The sequence below is a fragment of the Esox lucius genome, chromosome 19, assembly GCF_011004845.1.
Source record: "Esox lucius isolate fEsoLuc1 chromosome 19, fEsoLuc1.pri, whole genome shotgun sequence".
NCBI classification, from domain to species: Eukaryota; Metazoa; Chordata; class Actinopteri; order Esociformes; family Esocidae; genus Esox; species Esox lucius.
The window spans coordinates 43,854,613-43,876,242 of record NC_047587.1 but is presented as its reverse complement, the minus strand read 5'-3'; the positions used below and the strand labels follow the sequence as shown (position 1 = coordinate 43,876,242).

The 21,630-nt window shown below is 44.1% G+C and overlaps 1 protein-coding gene and 1 long non-coding RNA gene across 5 annotated transcripts in view; one reads left to right on the top strand and one right to left on the bottom strand.

The window, feature by feature from the left end:
- The window catches only part of abtb2b (ankyrin repeat and BTB (POZ) domain containing 2b), a 95,185-nt gene that overhangs the window by 20,829 nt on the left and 52,726 nt on the right, over positions 1-21,630 (bottom strand). For all 4 annotated transcript variants that reach the window (XM_020044138.3, XM_020044137.3, XM_013131394.4 and 1 more), the window contains 3 exons: positions 4,405-4,557; positions 2,816-2,981; positions 163-252 (listed from right to left, as the gene is read on the bottom strand). In XM_020044138.3, the coding sequence (XP_019899697.3) occupies positions 163-252; positions 2,816-2,981; positions 4,405-4,557 (409 nt within the window). The remainder of the gene's footprint in view (positions 1-162; positions 253-2,815; positions 2,982-4,404; positions 4,558-21,630) is intronic.
- LOC114829587 lies at positions 667-1,306 on the top strand. The gene is made up of 2 exons (XR_003777479.2): positions 667-713; positions 1,180-1,306. It is a non-coding gene; the product is annotated as an uncharacterized LOC114829587 (long non-coding RNA).

The following is a 21,630-nucleotide window of genomic DNA, read 5'->3' as shown; positions in this document are numbered from 1 at the left end:
AAAAAGTAAGCTACGCTTTTATGTGCTCTTAGTGCTTTTATAAAATGTGTGTGAAAAGATTTAGTGCTGTGCTTGAGTGTGGTGTTAGGAGAAAAAAATCTAAGCTCTTTAGGAAAAGGACTTGAGAGTCCAATGGTCTCAACAGAAGAGAAAATGCCTTACTGCTACATCTAGGTTTGCCCCGGCGTCAATCAACATCTGGACCAGAGCCTCGTCTCCTGCTGAGCATGCATACATCAGAGGGGTCATACCCTGGAGAGGGGGTGGGGGGAGAGACAGATTAGAAATATAGTGTCAAAGTGTAGACCATTATTTAATGTCTCTATAACCTTTCCGGTTATTTTTGGGGGAGGATTCATAGAGCTGTAGAATGGCAGCACACTAGGTTTCTGGCTGCTATATTATGATGGACAGTAGGCGTTTCTCAATGTCAAGGAAGGATCCTTCGAAGCCAGAATTTGAAGGATGCTACGTCATCGACGTCCGTCGAAGGACCGTTCCAATGTCGAGGATCCTCCGAATCCTACCAAGGACTGAGTCCTTCGTTCGGAGAATTTCCCATAGACGGCGAAGGATGCATAAGTGCATCTTTCGCGGCCCCAAATCACCCACAATCCAATGCGCACAGCTTTTGCCTTGTAAAAATTAATTAAATGGCGGAACTAAGCGGGGAGTTGGAGCGGCATCGCTGACTGCGAAATAATAATTTAAATGTAAGTATCTTTAGTGTTTGCCGTACATTTGTTATCACCGTTAATGTGTTAAATCAATGTAAAGCTTAACGCTTTAATGCTGGTACAAATAGCTATCATAATTAGGTAGATATATATAACGTTAGCTAACTGAACCTATCTTTTAACATTAGTCTGTTAGCTCGCTTGCCGTCTTTTTTACCATTTGTGTTTGTAAAGTTTAATGTCTGGTGGCATTTTCATCGCTTTTTATAAGCCGTTAATGTCACGGCACGTCACGTTAGCAGATATTTTGAAAATGATGTGTTTATCAGTTGTAGCTTCAGGATGGTAGGTAACGCTGCACCTTGTTAACTTCACTAGCAACGTTAAATGAAAGCTAAAATGTATGTGTAGTGTCCCATGTTACAAGTATAATGTTCTGTAACGTTTCGTTATAGCATTCATAACTGTAAACATTTTTATTGTGTTTGATCTCTGTTAACAGGGACTAAGGAACAAACGTAGACTGTCACTGGGGATGGGAAAGCCAAAGACAAGCAGGGAGACAGATGTTGAATAGATTATTTGCTATATTTGAGATTGACATTCTAAAAATAAATGCATTAAATTAACTGGTTTGTCTGTGTAATTAATTTTTTGGGTGTGTATATTATATAAACTGTTGTTCAATGTGTATTTTTCCATCAAATTGTGATCTGCACATAGGAAACTTGTAGCTGAATAATTATTAAGATTGTACCTGTTTTAATAACTCTAAGTATACAAGCTCTAAAAAGACATTAACGAAACATATCTTTATTATAACATTTATTCAAACATGGCTATAAGCTGTACACAAGTATATTTAACATGAAGCGGCGATCAGACTCAGCTGCCGATGATGGGGATGCTTCCAGACTGTAGACAGAAGGAGAAAGCTTTAGGTTAGTCTAATTATCCAACCTGTTCTGGTAAGAAAACAATTGTATAAAGTATATTTACACATGCTGTAACATAATGGTAATTTCTTCATCATGGTCTTCTCTGACAACTGCTGACCATTTGACACACTTACACCTACCTTTACAGTGTTAGTGGGTGTTTATCAATGGTGTTATTATGACTTTTCCTATGTTGGTTGTAGCTTGTGCGTTTACAGTACTATTTAACCTTTCTCACTTGCAGTTTACTGCTTATCATACTGCCTATGGCAACCTTTATTAGCAGGTAGCGTTTACCTTGTTGTTCATGTTTTGCACCTCATTTGTCTGAAAGCTAGAAGCTACTGGACAATGAGCTAATGTTACATACATGCAGTAAACTACAAGTTAATGTAAACGGTTAGCTACTGAAAGTTTAATGTAAATAAGATTAATTAATGCAATTCTCCTTACCGGTAAGTGTTATGAAAACTACAAACATTAACTCCCACGAGTGTTTACTTTATTGACATGAAATTAATAACACAAAACGACCATAGCTTATATTATAGCTTATTAGTGTCGGTAACGTTACCTACCTTCGCACGTTGCGGGCAAAGTTGTCGACAGAGTATTCTCCTCCTGCAAGCAGACTGACGCTGATTCACCTCCTCCATCGCAACAAAAAATTGAACAGCACCGTTTACAGTTCCAACTCGATTTCGTCCAGTGTTTTGAAATGTAGCGCGGAAAAGAGGGCGAAACATTTTCAATGACGCAAGCACGCAATGACGTGCACTTGCTAGCCTATTGCATTGTACGTGTTCTTCGAATGCTAAGGAGGAGCCTGTCCTAGCCTCTGAAGGATCCTTCCTTGGAAGGACTAGTCCTACCAAGGAAGGATCCTTGACATTGAGAAACAGCTACTGTCTCCTGGACCAACAAACCTGTGTCATGCCATTGTTCATGTTTCCTTCTTTTGACTATTGCTGGGCTTATTCACATGTTTACAATCTTTAATGATACAGAATGGCGAATGTATAATTATTACCCCAAGGAATAGCAATATGTGCATTGCTACAATGTGTTGAGGAAAAATATTTACCAACTGTGGCACACTCAGTGGTTTAGCAACTGAAGCAGGAGGCAGTACCTGCAGCCCATTCAATTTGCACAGGTAGTCCAGCCCCCCCCCCCCCCCCAGTGACTTAAGCTCCATACCTGGTCGTCCATGCTGTTAACTCCATCAGGGCCCAGCAGTTCGATGGCCTGGCCAATCAGATCAGTGCGTCCGCAGTTGAGCATGCGGAAGCCAAGGTCCAGGTGAAACTTGTCTATAGCAGCCTTGGAGTCCAGACGTCTGAACGAACTGAAACAGCACTCTGGCCTGGGGGAGAAGAGGGGGGAGGGTGGAACAGAGGGAGGAGGGTGCAAAGAGAGTAAGGGAAAGAGAGAAGAAAGATGTAGGTGTTAAGTTAGTCAGAAGTCATCAAACCGCAAAATGCAACAGGGTGGAGCAGTTTCATTCTGGTACACAGTAAGCGTTTTTCTAGCGTAGACATATGGTGCCGATCTAACCGACGGTTTTAATGGGACAAAAGTAACAAAAAACTGATAATGCCAAATATAAGTGAGGGACATCACTTATAGCTTCTCTCCTCAGTCTGTTATCTACCTATCCCCCTCTGTGGAGTCTGAAGCAACCGAAAGCATCCGGTTTTCAGGGGAACAGCCATCTTTAACCCAGCGTGTTGTGCGTGTTGTGGCTTCACAAATGCTTTGCTGCATACTTCGGTTGTAACAAGTGGTTATTTCAGTCAAAGTTGCTCTTCTATCAGCTTGAATCAGTCGGCCCATTCTCCTCTGACCTTCGCCCACAGGACTGCTGTATACTGGATGTTTTTCCCTTTTCACCCCATTCTTTGTAAACCCTAGAAATGGTTGTGCGTGAAAATCCCAGTAACTGAGCAGATTGTGAAATACTCAGACCGGCCCGTCTGGCACCAACAACCATGCCACGCTCTTTCCCATTCTGACATTCAGTTTGGAGTTCAGGAGATTGTCTTGACCAGGACCAAACCCCTAAATGCATTGAAGCAACTGCCATGTGATTGGTTGATTAGATAATTGCATTAATGAGAAATTGAACAAGTGTTTCCAATAATCCTTTAGGTGAGTTTATGTGTTGGTTTATAGTGAAGCTGGCAGGAGTTCTGCTCTGGGATTAGGTCCATGTTATTGTTTGATTATAATCCAAAAGGAAAAACAGATTGTTTCAGAGCACTATCTCTGAGACACTTGGGACAGTCCACAGCTGCCCATTACCTTCTGGTGCAGCGCTCAGTAACTCCCTTTATTGCCACAACCAATCAAATTAGCAGGTCAGGAGTCATCTAGGAGGAAATGCGGACTATTGTGGACATGGAGGAGTCTGTTTCCAGAAGCAAACTTGTTGGAATTGTGGGAGAGAGAGTAAGGTGTGTGGCATCATTTGAGGCATGTTTATGATGTGATATGATATTATGTGGTTTAGCAGGTCCAAAATCACAGGCTGCTATCAACCTCTCCATGTTTTGCCCAATGGAAAGGCAACAGTGAGTAAGACTGCAAAGCAGGAGATTTCAGTATCAATGTATTTTTTCCAACCTATGTGGGTGTCCTGCAGGTCCCCTTTAGGCATAAGCAACATAAGCAGTCGTTTAGGGCCCCTAACACCTAGGCAGCCCCATACCGCTAGGGGAGGGGCCCTCAAATAAAATTTTGCTTAGGCCCCCCAAAAGGCTTGAGCCGGCCCTGATGCTCTGTCTTACTTCAGCTGCCTGGGTTCACAGTCCAGTCCTGGGAGGAGCTGTCTTGCTGTCTGCCTGACATCATCGCTGTCCACCAGTAGGCTGCGGCGGTGCTCGGCATGCACAATAGCCACTCGCATCCATTCCATCAGTGGTGGAAGCAGTAGAAAGGGCCTGAAAAGAAAGAAAACATTGTCATTAGTGCTTTATTCATTTGAAGTTGTTTTAATAGGATCCCACCAGCGTAAGGTCTGAGGATTTCATCCCAGGATCTAACAGCAGTCAGGGTACAGTTGGCTAGCACATAGAGGTCTGTGCCACCCTCCAAGGATAAGCCTCCCCAGACCATCACTGACCACTGCCAAACTGGTCATGCTTGGTGCATAACGTTCACCATGGTGTCCCATTGCTGGGCTGTGGGCACAAGTCCCACTAGAGGACGCTGGGCACTCGTGCCACCCTCATGCCGTAACGGCCCATCTCCTGGCATCTCCCTCATGCTCTTGAGACTGTACTGAGAGACACAGCAAACCTTCTTGCGACTGTACATATAGATGTGCCATCCTGGAGAAGCTGGACTACCTGTGCAAATTGAATGGGCTGCAGATACTGCCTCATGCTTCAGTTGTGACAAAGACACTTGCAAAATGCCAAATTAGAGAAGAATCAGTCAGGAAGGATGAAGTGAGAGCAACTGTCTGTGGCCACCACCTGTAATGCCATTCCCTTTCTGGGGTTGTGTTGCTGTTCCGTCTCCAGTGCACCTGTTGTCACTTTCATTTGCACCGAAACAGGTGACATTGATGCACAATTGCTTATGCTTTCTAACTGAACAGATTGATATCCCAGAAGTTTAATTGACTTGGTGCTATACTGTGAGGATTACATGTCTCCTTAATTGTTTTGAGCAGTGTATATAGCCTTATATGCTGAAACAAACCCCATAATGAGATATGTACTATATAACAATAAAATACATAATAATAAAGTACATAAGGTAGTTTGTGCATCATTTTACATCACAACTCCCCTATATCCTATTTAATGCATTTTGCTGCACCAAAAGGTACATCTTCTACCAAATATTTCGATGCATATCTGTTACATCCCCAAAGACAGACCAGACTGGGTGTGCTGATGTACATGGGCTTGCGCCAATTTTTTTGGACCAGCCCACTCCAGCGTTCAACCTGGAAAATGCGCCTATGCATGCAGTTTATAATCATTTATAGTGGATAGTATACTGGTTAGTATACTGTTTATAAAGAACTCCCGGTATATTTGTTTGTTTTCCAAAAACCAGAGCAAAAAATTATAATTAAAAGACAGAGCATCAGTGCAGACTTGTTAACTTGCCATATAGCCAGGCCAGATGCAGGATGCTAACATCAACATCCGTAGCGGGATTTCCAATGTGGAAAACAGAGTTCTGTCCTAAACACGAAGCGCAATACTTTATGCCAGAGCCCTAAGAGGATTAAGATGCTGTTTGGAAAACAAAATGGAACTAGATGGGAAACCAATCTGTCCCAAGCAATTTCCTGTTACGTGGTGTAGTTGTAAGGGAAAGAATTGGTGGTTTAACTCCAGTCGCCGGGGTTGTCAAAAAAAGTGAAGCTACCCAGACAGTTCAATGCATCTTACTCAACAAAGGGATGGTAAACTATCAAGCAAAACAAAAAAGGTAGGTAAATATAGTTATTATATAAAGTAATATTTTTTCCATTCCTCTGTCTTAGGCCTGATGTGTGCGTTTGTAGGTTTAGCAGGAGGAGTCCTACATGAGGGTGTGTGTTCGTTCCTGTGTATGTTCTGCTTGTCAGCAGTGTTATAAAAAGCCTAAGTGTCATTTCTAAACCCCAGAGAAATACACAAAGCCCCTTTCCACCCAACTTCACTTTAAACCTGTGTCCCAGTGCCCCCAAAACCCAACTCACCCCCAACATTTAAAATGATCTTACACTCTGTTCCTGTTCCACCTCCCATCATTAGCTCGCACCTATCAAGCACACACTCTCCACAACACCAACATTGATCACACCCCCTGTCCCTCCACATAATGTGAACACACTGGGCTTTTCTTCTCCCCCCCGTTTTCATCCTCCGCTACTCTATATTTTTGCTCTCTTTTCACTCTCTCCCTTTCCTCAATCTTTTCTATTTTCTCTCTTTTCTGTCTTCTTTTCTCTCCCTCTTTTCAGCCTCCTTTCTTTATTTTTATTTCTCTTTTCTATGTCTGACAAAAGAGGGAAAGGCGATGACAGAACCTAGTTAACATTACTAACAATGAAATGACAGAAGCTAACTAGCAATGCTAACAATGTTTTAGCACTCTAATGAGGCAAATGGGTGCCTCAGTCAGTCCAGGGAGGGCTCGTGACTAACACCACAGGTGTTCAGGTGCTCATTAGGCCTAATCACGCTCAACATGCAGTGCAAAGCCAGTGTTTGTGTGCACTTTCACGGTTGACGGTGTGTCTCTCTACAGTGCAAGCGCTTTATCTCTGAGGCGCTGCTTGGAGGAACATCACAGCAGGAGTGTTTGAGTCAATGCAGCCATTCCAGATAAGGAGGCCTCTGTTCAAACACTCATTAGTGACAATCGCCTTTCGGAGACGATGATACAACTGCTCCTCTATACTTCCCATTGTAAAGTAGCGCTCTGTGATTACTTGCAAAAACACAATGAGTCAAGCAACAATAAAATCGATCGTGAAATAGATGTGCTATTAGATAAAAGTGCTGCTGTGTTCATAAGGGACGGAGGAAATCAGGGGGAGGGGGCATAGAAACAGAGGTGAAACTGAGATACACAAATACAGTTTTTATAAAAAGTCTACACACCCCTGTTAAAATGCCAGGTTCTTGTGATGTAAAGAATGAGACAAAGATAAGTCATGTCAGAACTTTTTTCCACTTTTAATGTGACCTATAATGAGAACAATTCAATTGAAAAACAAACTGAAATCTACCAGGGGGAAAAATTTAAAATAAAAACCTTACAATAACCTGGTTGCATAAGTGTGCACACCCTCTAATAACTGGGGATGTGGCTGTGTTCAGAATTAACCAATCACATTCAAACTCATGTTAAATAGAAATCATTACACACCTGCCATCATTTAAAGTGACTCTGATTAATCACAAATGAAGTTCAGCTGTTCTAGTAGGATTTTCCTGACATTTTCTTAGTTGCATCTCAGAGCAAAAGCCATGGTCCGCAGAGAGCTTCCAAAGCATCAGAGGGATCTCATTGTTGAACGATATCAGTCAGGAGAAGGGTACAAAATAATTTACAAAGCATTAGATATTCCATGGAACACAGTGAAGACAGTCATCATCAAGTAGAGAAAATATGGCACAACAGAGACATTATCAAGAACTGGACGTCCCTCCAAATTTGATGAGAAGAAAACTGGTCAAGGAGGCTTCCAAGAGGCCTACAGGAACATTAAAGGAACTGCAGGAATTTCTGGCAAGTACTGGGTGTGTGCTACATGTGACAACAATCTCCCATATTCTTCATATGAATGGGCTATGCGGTAGGGTGGCAAGACGGAAGCCGTTTCTTACAAAAAAAACCATCCAAGCCTGGCTGAAGTTTGCAAAAACAAACATCAAGTCCCCCAAAAGCACATGGGAAAATGTGTTATGGTCTGATGAAACCAAGGTTGAACTTTTTGGCCCTAATTCCAAAAGGTATGTTTGCGCAAAAACAACACTGCACATCACCATACCCACAGTGAAGTATGGGGGTGGCATCATCATGCTTTGGGGCTGTTTTTCTTCAGCTGGAACCGGGGCCTTTGTCAGGTTGGAGGGAATTATGAACAGTTCCAAATACCAGGCCATTTTGGCACAAAACCTTCAGGCGTCCGTTAGAAAGATGAAGAGGAAGTTCACCTTTCAGCATGACAACGACCCAAAGCACACATCCAAATCCACAAAAGCATGGGTTCACCAGAAGAAGATTAATATTTTGGAATGGCCTAGCCAGAGCCCAGACCTGAATCCAATTGAACATCTGTGGGGTGATCTGAAGAGGGCTGTGCACAGGAGATGTCCTCGCAATCTAACAGATTTGAAGCTCTTTTGCAAAGAAGAGTGGGCAAATATTGCAATGTCAAGATGTGCCATGCTAATAGACTGCTACCCAAAAAGACTGAGTGTTGTAATAAAATAAAAAGGTGCTTCAACAAAGTATTAGTTTAAGGGTGTGCACACAAATGCAACCAGGTTATTGTGAGTTTTGTGAGTTTGTGAGTTTTCCCCCTCAAAGATTTTAGTTTGTTTCTCAATTGAATTGTTCACATTATAGGTTTCATATAGACTGTACATAAATACATCTGATTGTTTTGTCTCAGAACTACAATCAAATTAAATTTGTTTAACACAAATTATTAAAAACGTTATTGCCAATCAAAACATTTCATACCATCTTGAAGCTCAAATAACATAACTATTAACATTTAATTACTCCACCAAATGTAGCATGTTGCATACGTTATAGGTCACATTAAAGGTGGATAAAGTTCTGACATGATTTATCTTTGTCTCGTTCTTTTACATGACAAGAACCTGGCATTTTAACAGGGGTGTGTAGACTTTTTCTATCCACTCTAGGTCCCATTTATAGATTACGGTTTTTATGCTTAATTTCACAGTAAAGTGTTTTCCAATATAGCTGAGTTTTTCCTCAAGAGCATTGGGACAGATTCAAACCCATGCTACAGCAGTCGTGCACACAGAAGCAACCCTGTAATATGTAGAAGACCCACACACACAGCTAAAAACCAAGCCCATGCTGGTAATGTTCACATTTTACTAGCCTGCTGGGGTCCAAAAAGACCAACAAGGATTGTAAGACAAACTAAATATGACCTTCTGGGAGCCTTTCGTGATCTCAACAAGGAAAAAAGCTATTTCTGGCTAAGGCAAAGAAAAAAGTTTCATGATTACAGGTCTGGTTAGGGCTTAGTGGGTAGGTTTAGGTTTTAGGATAAAGTTAAGGTTAGGTGTTAGGGTTGATACGGTTTCAAATAGGAATAACTGTGTCTCTGCAAGGACAGAAATTCTTAAAATGTGTGTATAACTGTGCATGTGTTTCTATCACTAATTGCCACCAGACTAACTCTACTCAAGGCCACTTGAGTGCATACACTATAAAAGCACAGACGCACACCCCCCCGGCTCTCAGCCCAGTGCCTTTTCAATCAAGCATCCATCTCCAATACCAAACACTTTAATTGTTGACCCAAAAAGCTGTTACACCAATCAGAAGCAAGTCATACATTTCCAAGGGTGCTGTGTGAAAAGACCAGGGCCATGTTTTCCAAAGCACTAAGATGAACGTAAGATGCATGGAAGTGCCTCATTATTTTATCCGTTCGTTTCCCGAAAGCATTGTTACTTAAGTGGCACGTAACATCGCTCGTTCATTTACGAGTGCTCCAGACCACTCGTTAGTCCATCTTAACCGATCAGGCACTTCACTGTTTTTGTGAAATAGCCTCAACATGAGAGGAGGCGCTATATTAAAATGTATTCATGGCATAATTCCATTCCAAGCCACAAAGATGGCCTTCCACAGTTTATGACAAGAATTGTGTGGATGTGTTTCAGTGTGTGCTTATGCTTTTGTGTGTTTACACACCCTTCTCAGTGACTCAACTAAAAATTAATTGGAGCATGTATGTCTACAGGTTTGTTTACATCACGATACATTTTCCAAAATGTATCGAAGAAGACTTGATTATTTCGTTGTGTCAACTTGCAGATATCGATGGCTCGAGACAACACATTCCTGAGGTAGCGCACACCCCTTTTTCAATAGAGCCCCACTGGAGTCTTGCAAGTGTAAATACAATTGTGTCAGAAATGTATCAGAAATTCTCCCTGCGATTGACGGCCCAAATCATATGTGATACTTCGCAAACTGGCTGGTACAAATACAAAAGCTGTGAAATGATCAAGCAAACCAACAATACTCAATCTAGCATGTTATTCTTTCTCTCATAATGTAAATGAGACCTAGTGGGTAGTTGAAGTGCCTCAGGTTTTCTTTCCACCCCAATTTGTCAAAAACATGAGTAGTCTAATTTAAAATGGGAATATGTCCCATAAAACTAAGGTATACAACAGTGGACATGTCAGAGTTGTGGGTTCAGTTCCTTTGAGGGGGGCCAGTGTGTGCATTAATTTGTTGCAGAAAGAAGTGCCAGCTACATACGGTTAAAGGTCCCATGACATGCTACTTTTTGTAGGCTTTAATATAGGCCATAGTGGTCCCTAGTACTGTATCTGAAATCTTTTTTCAAAAATTCAGCCTTGCTGCAGAATTATAGCCACTACAATACAGTCACAGAATGAGCTTCCTTCAAACGGCCCGTATTGGTGTCTGTGACTTTAAATTTTAATGAGGATGAAAAAGGCGGGGCAAGGTGGTGGGTGGGCGGGGCATGGTGGTGGGTGGGCGTGGCCTTTACTATCTTGCGGCAAAGGTAACGTGCATGTTTACCGGTATGTCTGGATCATATTGCAATGGCACGAAGACACATTGAAGCATTTCAGTTTGACCCAGAATCCGATCCAGATGGAGAAGCAATGGATGAAGAAGTTGCAACTCAGCGCCTCCAGAAGGATGTTTCCGAATTTGTTAGTTAAAAATATTATGTCTATATGATACTTTGTTAGGATGTCTTATTATCAAGTAAGTTAAAGCTAAAGCTAATCTGCTTTTGCCTTTTCATGTTTCTCTGATTTGTGATGATTTTAAAGCTGTGTTAGCATCTATATCAGTAAATATTCTAGTTTAGAGAAGAGGATTTTTTTAAATGTAAAAATTCTCCCTTCATATCATGAAGTCACGTTACACAAGATATATAAAGCCTATATATTTATGTGCGTGCAGGAGTAAATAATTTTGTTGTGTAACATTATGTACATAGTCGTCGGTGAAATGTTTGCCACAGACATGCAAAACTTTGGGAAGCTGTGTCGGCGCTTTTCCGGAGAAAATGAAATCATTCCACTGGTTCTTCTGTGGCATGTACGAAGGAAGTAAAAAAAGGCTTCGTTGCTCATCTCTACATCCTATTACTGAGCAATTATTGTGTTTCCTTCGCTCAAAAGCCATGATGCCCCTCCTCGTCGCGTAGACAAATTGAAGTCGCGCTCACACACATGTGTGCCTCACACCTGGCTCTATTTAAATTCTTTCTCTGGGCGGGCAAAGCAGAAAAAGGGGAGTTACCATGGGAGTTAACAATTTCTCCTTGCGACGTCACAAAGAGACGGGTCCAGATCAGCCTGTTTGATTCTCCGTTTTCTCCAAGTCAGAGAAAGATAGAAAATGCTCAATTTACACCGAATGGAATTTTTAGAAAATTTGGGACCATATATAGGCTAGGTGAACTCATATTAAGGTTAAAAAACCTCACAAAATGAACATTTCATGTCAGGGGACCATTAAGAACACATTATTTCTTGGGATCATCTGCAAAACACATGTTCAATTATTTTCAGCTAAATGGGTAAAGTGTTCTACGGTGTGACCAAGTAAGTTAAATTAAATTTACACTCACCTAAAGGATTATTAGGAACACCATACTAATACTGTGTTTGACCCCCTTTCGCCTTCAGAACTGCCTTAATTCTACGTGACATTGATTCAACAAGGTGCTGAAAGCATTCTTTAGAAATGTTGGCCCATATTGATAGGATAGCATCTTGCAGCTGATGGAGATTGGTGGGATGCACATCCAGGGCACGAAGCTCCCGTTCCACCACATCCCAAAGATGCTCTGTTGGGTTGAGATCTGGTGACTGTGGGGGCCATTTCAGTACAGTGAACTCATTGTCATGTTCAAGAAACCAATTTGAAATGATTCGAGCTTTGTGACATGGTGCATTATCCAGCTGGAAGTAGCCATCGGAAGATGGGTACATGGTGGCCATAAAGGGATGGACATGGTCAGAAATAATGCTCAGGTAGGCCGTGGCATTTAAACGATGCCCAATTGGCACTAAGGGGCCTAAAGTGTGCCAAGAAAACATCCCCCACACCATTACACCACCACCAGCCTGCACAGTGGTAACAAGGCATGATGGATCCATGTTCTCATTCTGTTTACGCCAAATTCTGACTCTACCATCTGAAATCGAGACTCTTCAGACCAGGCAACATTCTTCCAGTCTTCAACTGTCCAATTTTGATGAGCTTGTGCAAATTGTAGCCTCTTTTTCCTATTTGTAGTGGAGATGAGTGGTACCCCGTGGGGTCTTCTGCTGTTGTAGCCCATCCGCCTCAAGGTTGTGCGTGTTGTGGCTTCACAAATGCTTTGCTGCATCCCTCGGTTGTAACAAGTGGTTATTTCAGTCAAAGTTGCTCTTCTATCAGCTTGAATCAGTCGGCCCATTCTCCTCTGACCTCTAGCATCAACAAGGCATTTTCGCCCACAGGACTGCCGCATACTGGATGTTTTTCCCTTTTCACACCATTCTTTGTAAACCCTAGAAATGGTTGTGCGTGAAAATCCCAGTAACTGAGCAGATTGTGAAATACTTAGACTGACCCGTCTGGCACCAACAACCATGCCACGCTCAAAATTGCTTAAATCACCTTTCTTTCCCATTCTGACATTCAGTTTGGAGTTCAGGAGTTTGTCTTGACCAGGACCACACCCCAAAATGCATTGAAGCAACTGCCATGTGATTGGTTGATTAGATATAATTGCATTAATGAGAAATTGAACAGGTGTTCCTAATAATCCTTTAGGTGAGTGTATATTTAAAAACAATGAGCATAAATCCTGTCTTCAATCTGTTAACAGATGTTTACATACTATTTCCCAAGTTTCTACATAATCTATTTTACAGCATAATCACATATATTTGTTTAGAGAAGAGTTATGTCCACAAAGGCAAAATTGTGAAAGACGTGAAGCACATTAAATGTGTCATTATCTGGATACCAGATGGAGGGTCGTTGCTAGACCAAGAAGTGAAGGAGCACATAACAATATCAGAGGGCGAGCAGATTTCTTTTTTTGTAAATAGTGGACTTCTTTCACCACTACAACATTAGTAAAAACCTATATATTTTTTTATTAATTAATATAATGTGAACACATTAGTGGAATTTTAGCTAATAGAAAATGCTGCACTAAAAGAAAATACTCTCTGCCGGACAGGATTTATATTTGTGAGATTTCCCATTGCCAAAAGACCAAAATTGTGCTTGTCATCTTCTGAGTTATTCTTAAACAGTTTTTTAAATATTTTCCTTTTAAGTTATTCAAAATGTTTTGCCACCATCATAAAATGTAAAAAACATGGTCAAGCACTACACATGTGCACACCAGAGACCGATACTTCATACAGATGAGCGGCTACTGCAGTTTGTTACCTGTGCATCAGATAGGGGCTTAAAGTCAAGCACCTACACGACCCCAGGCCCTACATCAAAGTCAGGCGCTCCACTCACGACAGTAACTAAATATTGTGAAGGCTACTCCACTTCACTGACCCGCTCTCCACCAAAACGGAAACCTCTCGTTCCTGAGGGCAGTGTAATAACCAGTGACAGATTTAGACCATGGGCTAACCATTGGTTTGTTGCCCTCTATCACAGACCTAGGTTCAGATTACCGTTACCCACACACACATATAACAATTAGCCTACCCGAATGACAACTATTTCAAACTGTATCAGTGCTGAGAGGCATTTTTTTTTTTTGCCAGAGCCAGTGTGTGTGTGTGTGTGTGTGTGTGTTTAGGGCTGGTCTGGAAAGCTCATTCTTCAAGATTGTGAGAGGAATCAGCGGTAAAAAATATTCCCCACCCATGTTTTGCTAAAAAGCTGATGAGTAAGGCAAAATAAATATAATTACTCTGAAATTCATAGTGCTATGGATGGAAGGATGAGGCTATAGGATGTTCACATGCAATTGCTTAAAATTGTTGAAGTAAACCAAGATCATATTTTGGGTTCTGAATGTTTACAACTGTTGAACTACACTCAGATGATATATGTCCAAAAATATACTGTTGCAACTTCAGATTGACTCTTTAAACTCTCATTGGCTGGTTGGCCTTAAAGACATTTAGTGGGATAACTTAGCAGTACTACCATATTAGTGAAAAGCTTTGGTGTGCCCGTGTATTCATACACGGGCACACCAAAGCTTTCACTCTGTTCCTCTCATAAGATGTGCTCAGCAGAGTTGGGGTCGACTCAGATGATTAATGTCTTTGGCCACACAGCTCCGGTCAGAGTGCAAGACAAAGGTTTTGTGGAGGTCCTTGGAAGAGGGGGACGAGGGAGAGAAAGAACCAGGGTAAGGGAGAATGAGAGAGAGAACACTGAGTGAGAATGAGAAAAAGAGCATTAGAGAGAGAATGAGAGACAGAGACAACAACAGAGAGAAAATGACTGAGTGAATCAAAAGGGGGGTCAGAGTATAATTATCACCAGATTTCACCTGTTTCATCCAGATCGTGATTGAGCGCGCGTGCACACACCTCGTGTCTGTTAACGTGTCTGTTCACCATTAACACACACACGCACATGTATGGTATGGCAGAAAGCTGGAGAAGTTGTGTCTCAGGATGCAACACAGACCCACAACTACACACCGCTCCTACTATTCCTATCATTGCAAAACACAAACACTCCCAGGCATGCATATAATCACTAGCATATGTCTCTGAAAAGAAACAAACGATAAACCCACCCAGATTGATAGACCTAAAACACTCTCAATGCAGAAGTGTGAGGCTACCAGGATGCCGGGCATTGCTCTTTAGTGGGTCATTAACCCTTGCACATGAGAAAGCAATTTCTGCTAACAGTTTAGATGCCCACACACACAGACACCCCAAAAACAGATATGTAACAGATTACAAAAACATTGTCTTTCAATTAATCAAATTTATTTATAAAGCCCTTTTTACATCAGCAGTTGTCACAAAGTGCTTTTACAAAACACCCAGCCTTAAACCCCAAGGAGCAAAAAACAGTAGTGTTGAATTTGTCCTGACCAGGGCCAACTTTAGCCTTTTGGGGGACCTAAGCAACATTTTACATGGGGCCCCTTCCCCTAGTGTCCATTGCGGTAGAGGGCCCCCTAGCTGTCAGGGTCCCTAAGTGACCACTTATTTCGCTTATGCCTAGAACGAGCCCTTTCCCCGGCACAGGGTAAATTTGACACTTCGCAGCCATTGACATTAAACTACTGTAGGCATTGAATTATAGGTAACCCTGCAATTGAGCAAAGTTGTCCACTTGTCTCCTCCAGTTAAATCAAGGGTGAAAAGAGCACCCTTTGTGAATTGGACTGGCACGTAAGATTACAGCCAAACAATCTGGTTTCAGTGGGTATTCTCTGAGGGAAAGTGGTGAGGGCTTATGTGATAAAAACTATTTTCATTGGACTGTATCCCATTAACCTGGTAGAAACCACTTTAAAGCGAACAACACACATCGCATCGCATCATCTTCCGCTTATCCGGGGCCGGGTCGCGGGGGCAGCAGTCTAAGCAGGGATGCCCAGACTTCCCTCTCCCCAGACACTTCCTCCAGCTCTTCCGGGGGGACACCGAGGCGTTCCCAGGCCAGCTGGGAGACATAGTCCCTCCAGCGTGTCCTAGGTCTTCCCCGGGGTCTCTTCCCGGTGGGACGGGACCGGAACACCTTCCCAGGAAGGCGTTGCGGAGGCATCCGAAACAGATGCCCAAGCCACCTCAGCTGACCCCTCTCGATGTGGAGGAGCAGCGGCTCTACTCTGAGCTCCTCCCGGGTGACCGAGCTTCTCACCCTATCTCTAAGGGATCGCCCAGCCACCCTGCGGAGAAAGCTCATTTCGGCCGCCTGTATCCGGGATCTTGTCCTTTCGGTCATGACCCAAAGCTCATGACCATAGGGGAGAGTAGGAACGTAGATTGACCGGTAAATCGAGAGCTTCGCCTTGCGGCTCAGCTCTTTCTTCACCACGACAGACCGATACATCGACCGCATTACTGCAGAAGCTGCACCGATCCGTCTGTCAATCTCCCGTTCCATCCTTCCCTCACTCGTGAACAGGACCCCTAGATACTTAAACTCCTCCACTTGAGGCAGGCACTCTCCACCAACCTGAAGTGGGCAAGCCACCCTTTTCCGACTGAGGACCATGGCCTCGGATTTGGAGGTACTGATTTTCATCCCCACCGCTTCACACTCGGCTGCAAACCGTCCAAGTGCATGCTGAAGGTCCTGGCTTGAAGGGGCCAACACGACAACATCATCCGCAAATAGCAGAGACGAAATCGTGTGGTCCCCAAACCGTACACCCTCCGGCCCCTGGCTGCGCCTAGAAATTCTGTCCGTAAAAATTACGAACAGAACCGGTGACAAAGGGCAGCCCTGCCGGAGTCCAACATGCACAGGGAACAAGTCTGACTTACTGCCGGCAATGCGGACCAAGCTCCTGCTTCGGTCGTACAGGGACCTGACAGCCCTTAGCAAAGGACCCAGGACCCCATATTCCCGAAGCACTCTCCACAGGATGCCGCGAGGGACACAGTCGAATGCCTTCTCCAAATCCACAAAACACATGTGGACTGGTTGGGCAAACTCCCATGAACCCTCCATCACCCTGTAGAGGGTATAGAGTTGGTCCAGTGTTCCACGGCCTGGACGAAAACCACACTGTTCCTCCTGAATCCGAGGTTCTACTATCGGCCGTATTCTCCTCTCCAGAACCCTGGTATAGACTTTCCCGGGGAGGCTGAGAAGTGTGATCCCCCTATAGTTGGAACACACCCTCCGGTCCCCCTTCTTATAAAGAGGGACCACCACCCCGGTCTGCCATCCCAGAGGCACTGTCCCCGACTGCCACGCGATGTTGCACAGGCGTGTCAACCAAGACAGCCCCACAACATCCAGAGACTTGAGGTACTCAGGGCGGATGTCATCCACCCCCGGTGCCTTGCCACCGAGGAGTTTCTTAACCACCTCGGTGACTTCAGCCTGGGTGATGGACGAGTCCACCTCTGAGCCCTCATCCTCTGCTTCCTCAATGGAAGACGTGACGGCGGGATTGAGGAGATCCTCGAAGTACTCCTTCCACCGCCCGACGACATCCCCAGTTGAGGTCAACAGCTGCCCACCTCTACTGTAAACAGCGTTGGTAGGGCACTGTTTCCCTCTCCTGAGGCGCCGGATGGTTTGCCAGAATCTCTTCGAGGCCAGCCGATAGTCCTTCTCCATGGCCTCACCGAACTCCTCCCAGGCCCGAGTTTTTGCCTCCACAACCACCCGGGCTGCAGCCCGCTTGGCCTGTCGGTACCCGTCAGCTGCCTCTGGAGTCCCACAAGCCAACCAGGCCTGATAGGACTCCTTCTTCAGCTTGACAGCATCCCTTACTTCCGGTGTCCACCACCGGGTTCGGGGATTGCCGCCTCGACAGGCACCGGAGACCTTACGGCCACAGCTCCGAGCGGCCGCTTCGACAATGGCGGTGGAGAACATGGTCCACTCGGACTCAATATCTCCAGCCCCCCTCGGGATCCAGTCAAAGCTCTGCCGGAGGTGGGAGTTAAAGATCTGTCTGACAGGAGACTCGGCCAGACGTTCCCAGCAGACCCTTACAGTACGCTTGGGCCTGCCGAGTCTGTCCAGCTTCCTCCCCCGCCATCGGATCCAACTCACAACCAGGTGGTGATCAGTTGACAGCTCCGCCCCTCTCTTCACCCGAGTGTCCAAGACATGTGGCCGCAAGTCAGATGAAACGACAACAAAGTCGATCATCGACCTGCGGCCTAGGGTGTCCTGGTGCCACGTGCACTGATGGACACCCTTATGCTTGAACATGGTGTTCGTTATGGACAAACTGTGACTAGCACAGAAGTCCAATAACTGAACACCACTCGGGTTCAGATCAGGGGGGCCGTTCCTCCCAATCACGCCCCTCCAGGTGTCACTGTCGTTGCCCACGTGGGCGTTGAAGTCCCCCAGTAGAACAATAGAGTCCCCAGTCGGAGCACTTTCCAGCACCCCTCCCAGAGACTCCAAGAAGGTCGGGTACTCTGCACTGCCGTTCGGCCCGTAGGCACAAACAACAGTGAGAGACCTATCCCCGACCCGTAGGCGCAGGGAAACGACCCTCTCGTTCACCGGGGTAAACTCCAACACATGGCGGCAGAGCTGGGGAGCTATAAGCAAACCCACACCAGCCCGCCGCCTCTCACCATGGGCAACTCCAGAGTGGTGAAGAGTCCATCCTCTCTCAAGGAGTGTGGTTCCAGAGCCCAAGCCGTGCGTAGAGGTGATCCCGACTATCTCTAGTCGGAACCTCTCAACCTCACGCACCATCTCAGGCTCCTTCCCCGCCAGCGAGGTGACATTCCACGTCCCTAGAGCTAGTTTCCGTGTCCGGGGATCGGGTTGTCTAGGCCCCCGCCTTCGACTGCTGCCCGATCCTCTCTGCACCGGCCCCTTATGGTCCCTCCTGTGGGTGGTGAGCCCACGGGAGGGCGGCCCCATGTCGCTCGTTCGGGCTGGGCCCGGCCGGGCCCCATGGGGAAAGGCCCGGCCACCAGGCGCTCGCGAACGAGCCCCAACCCCGGGCCTGGCTCCAGGGTGGGGCCCCGGCTGCGCCATGCCGGGCGACGTCACAGGACACAAATTATTTATCATCATTAAGGGGTTTTTGAACCGCTCTTAGTCTGACCCGTCGCCTAGGACCTGTTTGCCTTGGGAGACCCTACCAGGGGCATATAGCCCCAGACAACATAGCTCCTAGGGTCACTCGGGTACTCAAACCCCTCCACCACGTTAAGGTGGCAGTTCAAGGAGAGGCGAACAACACACATCCACCTGAAATTCACTTCCATTTGATTGGTCCCAACTCACAGACAAATCATTGGTTTAGAAGACAATAGAAGTGAGAAACCATTCCTGACAATTCAAACTGAGAAATGAGTGTGTCGTCCCCTGCTCCCCAACAACGGCCTCCTGCACACCTGAACCTCATTTTTTCTTGGGACTGGTAATGATTTCTTGGATATGGTGAAATCACTTCTACAAAAATTAAGATTACTTATTGAGAACAGTGTGTTTTCATGAGCTACTGGCCATTTAAATGGGGTGATCATGTGACAATTACTCCCCCTTAAGGGAAATTATGTTGTTTCACAATGACCACATGTCTAACATTAGTAGAAATGGAAGCAGCATTTTATCATGTTTTACCGGAAGGCAGGAAATACCAGAGTCAGTGGTGAGTCAGTTCTAGTTGACGCCCTGTTTTCAGTGGCAAATATACAACCTAAGCAGTCACCTTTAGTGATCTGCTGTTTAACAGAGCCAATCAAAGTCTGTCCTGTATGCACTAAATATTCAGCTCTGCTCAGCTCCATGGTCATAAAACCACTAAGCTCCCACAAATTAGGTAGAGGCCGTCTGTTCAGACACTGCTAAAGAGACAACTCTCAACAGTTGTCTTGACTTTAACTTCAAAGCCAATAAGTCAGACATTTTGAGATGGGGTAATATTCATTAGTGTCTCCTAAATACATTATCACTTCCACTAATTAGCAACTTCAAAGTAGTTCACAGTTCCTCCAGACTAACATTCCCACCTGAAACAAATACTTGTCCCCATTACCTAGGATTAGCGCCTGACTGAGAGCATCGAAGACCTGTGAGCAGCTAGCGGAGTCAGACTAGTTCTCTATAATGAAGTGCTATACTGTGATTGGCAGTTGTCTGGGAGAGAACAGTAGAGCCTTTTGTCATCTAGATAGCTCTGTTTGGAAATGTCCCAAACTTTTGTCATTGTGTGTCTGAGAGAGTTTGTGCATAAAATGTGGGTGTCTGTGCAGATTAACTGTGCAATTTAACTAATGAAAAAGGTGCATCTACATCTTAATGACATCTCAACTGAAAATTGTTTAGCTTTTTATGGTAAGATATTTTTTTCCTGGACGTTCATGCTTTAGTTTTGTTATTTTGTCTCTTCACAAAAATATATTTATATATAATATAAATAAATATATATATATATATAAGTTATAATAAAATAATGAATATGGGCTTGAAGTGCAGTATCTCAGCTTTAAGTTGAGTGTATTCACATCCAATTTGGAGGAAGTGTTTAGGAACAACATGTCTTTAATATGTAGCCCCTTCTTTTTCAAGGGACCAAAAGTAATTGGAAAATTGACCCAAAAGCTGTTTCATGGACAGGTGTGGGCTGTTCCTTTGTTATTTCTTCATCAATTAAGCAGGTAAAATGTCTGGAGTTGATTCCAGGTGTGGCATTCGCATTTGGAAGCTGTTGCTGTGAACCCACAACATGCAGTCAAAGAATCTCTCAATGCATGTGAAACAGGCCATCCATAGGCTGCAAAATAAATCCATCAGAGATATAGCTAACTTTAGGAGTGGCCAAATCAACAGTTTGGTACATTCTAAGAAAAAAGAACGCACTGGTGAGTTCTGCAACACAAAAAAGCCACGGAAGACAACAGTGGTGGATGATTGTAGGATCCTTTCCATGGTAAAGAAAAACCCCTTCACAACATCCAACCAAGTGAAGAACACCCTCCAGGAGTTAGGCTTATCATTATTCAAGTCTACCATAAAGAGAAGACTTCACAAGAGCAAATACAGTGGGTTCACCACAAAGTGCTATACAGAAGCCTCAAGAATAGAAAGGCCAGATTAGACTTTTGGCACTTTTCCACTGCATGGTACCTGCTCGACTCGGCTCTACACGGCTCACCTCGGTTGGTTTTCCACTGCATAGTACTCTGTACTCACCCAAAGTGACATCACAGGAAAACTGACTCCACCTCCAACTCGACACACACGGGAAAAACAATGGAGATATCATACACCTAATACCAGCGAAAAGCCAACATATGCCAACTAACGTAAACCCTGCAGTGAACAAAAAATTCTATTGAATTGAATGAACTCCATAAATTGTATTTTAAATTGACAAGCTTTGAACGTGGCAAATCAAAAGTAAACAAAATCTGGATAACATGGTTACAGATGCTTTTTGAAAAACAGTGAAAAAGTAGAATAGAATTATTGCCCTGCAGTATTAAAGATGACGTAACTCCAATGTCCTGTTAGATTTAAGCGTATACAGCTAACATTTCAAAGACAACACACTGAAACCAACCTACATAACTCCTCCATCTTGATTAAAAGGTATAAATGAATGCCTTATTAATTGCCAGCTATAATACCACGCC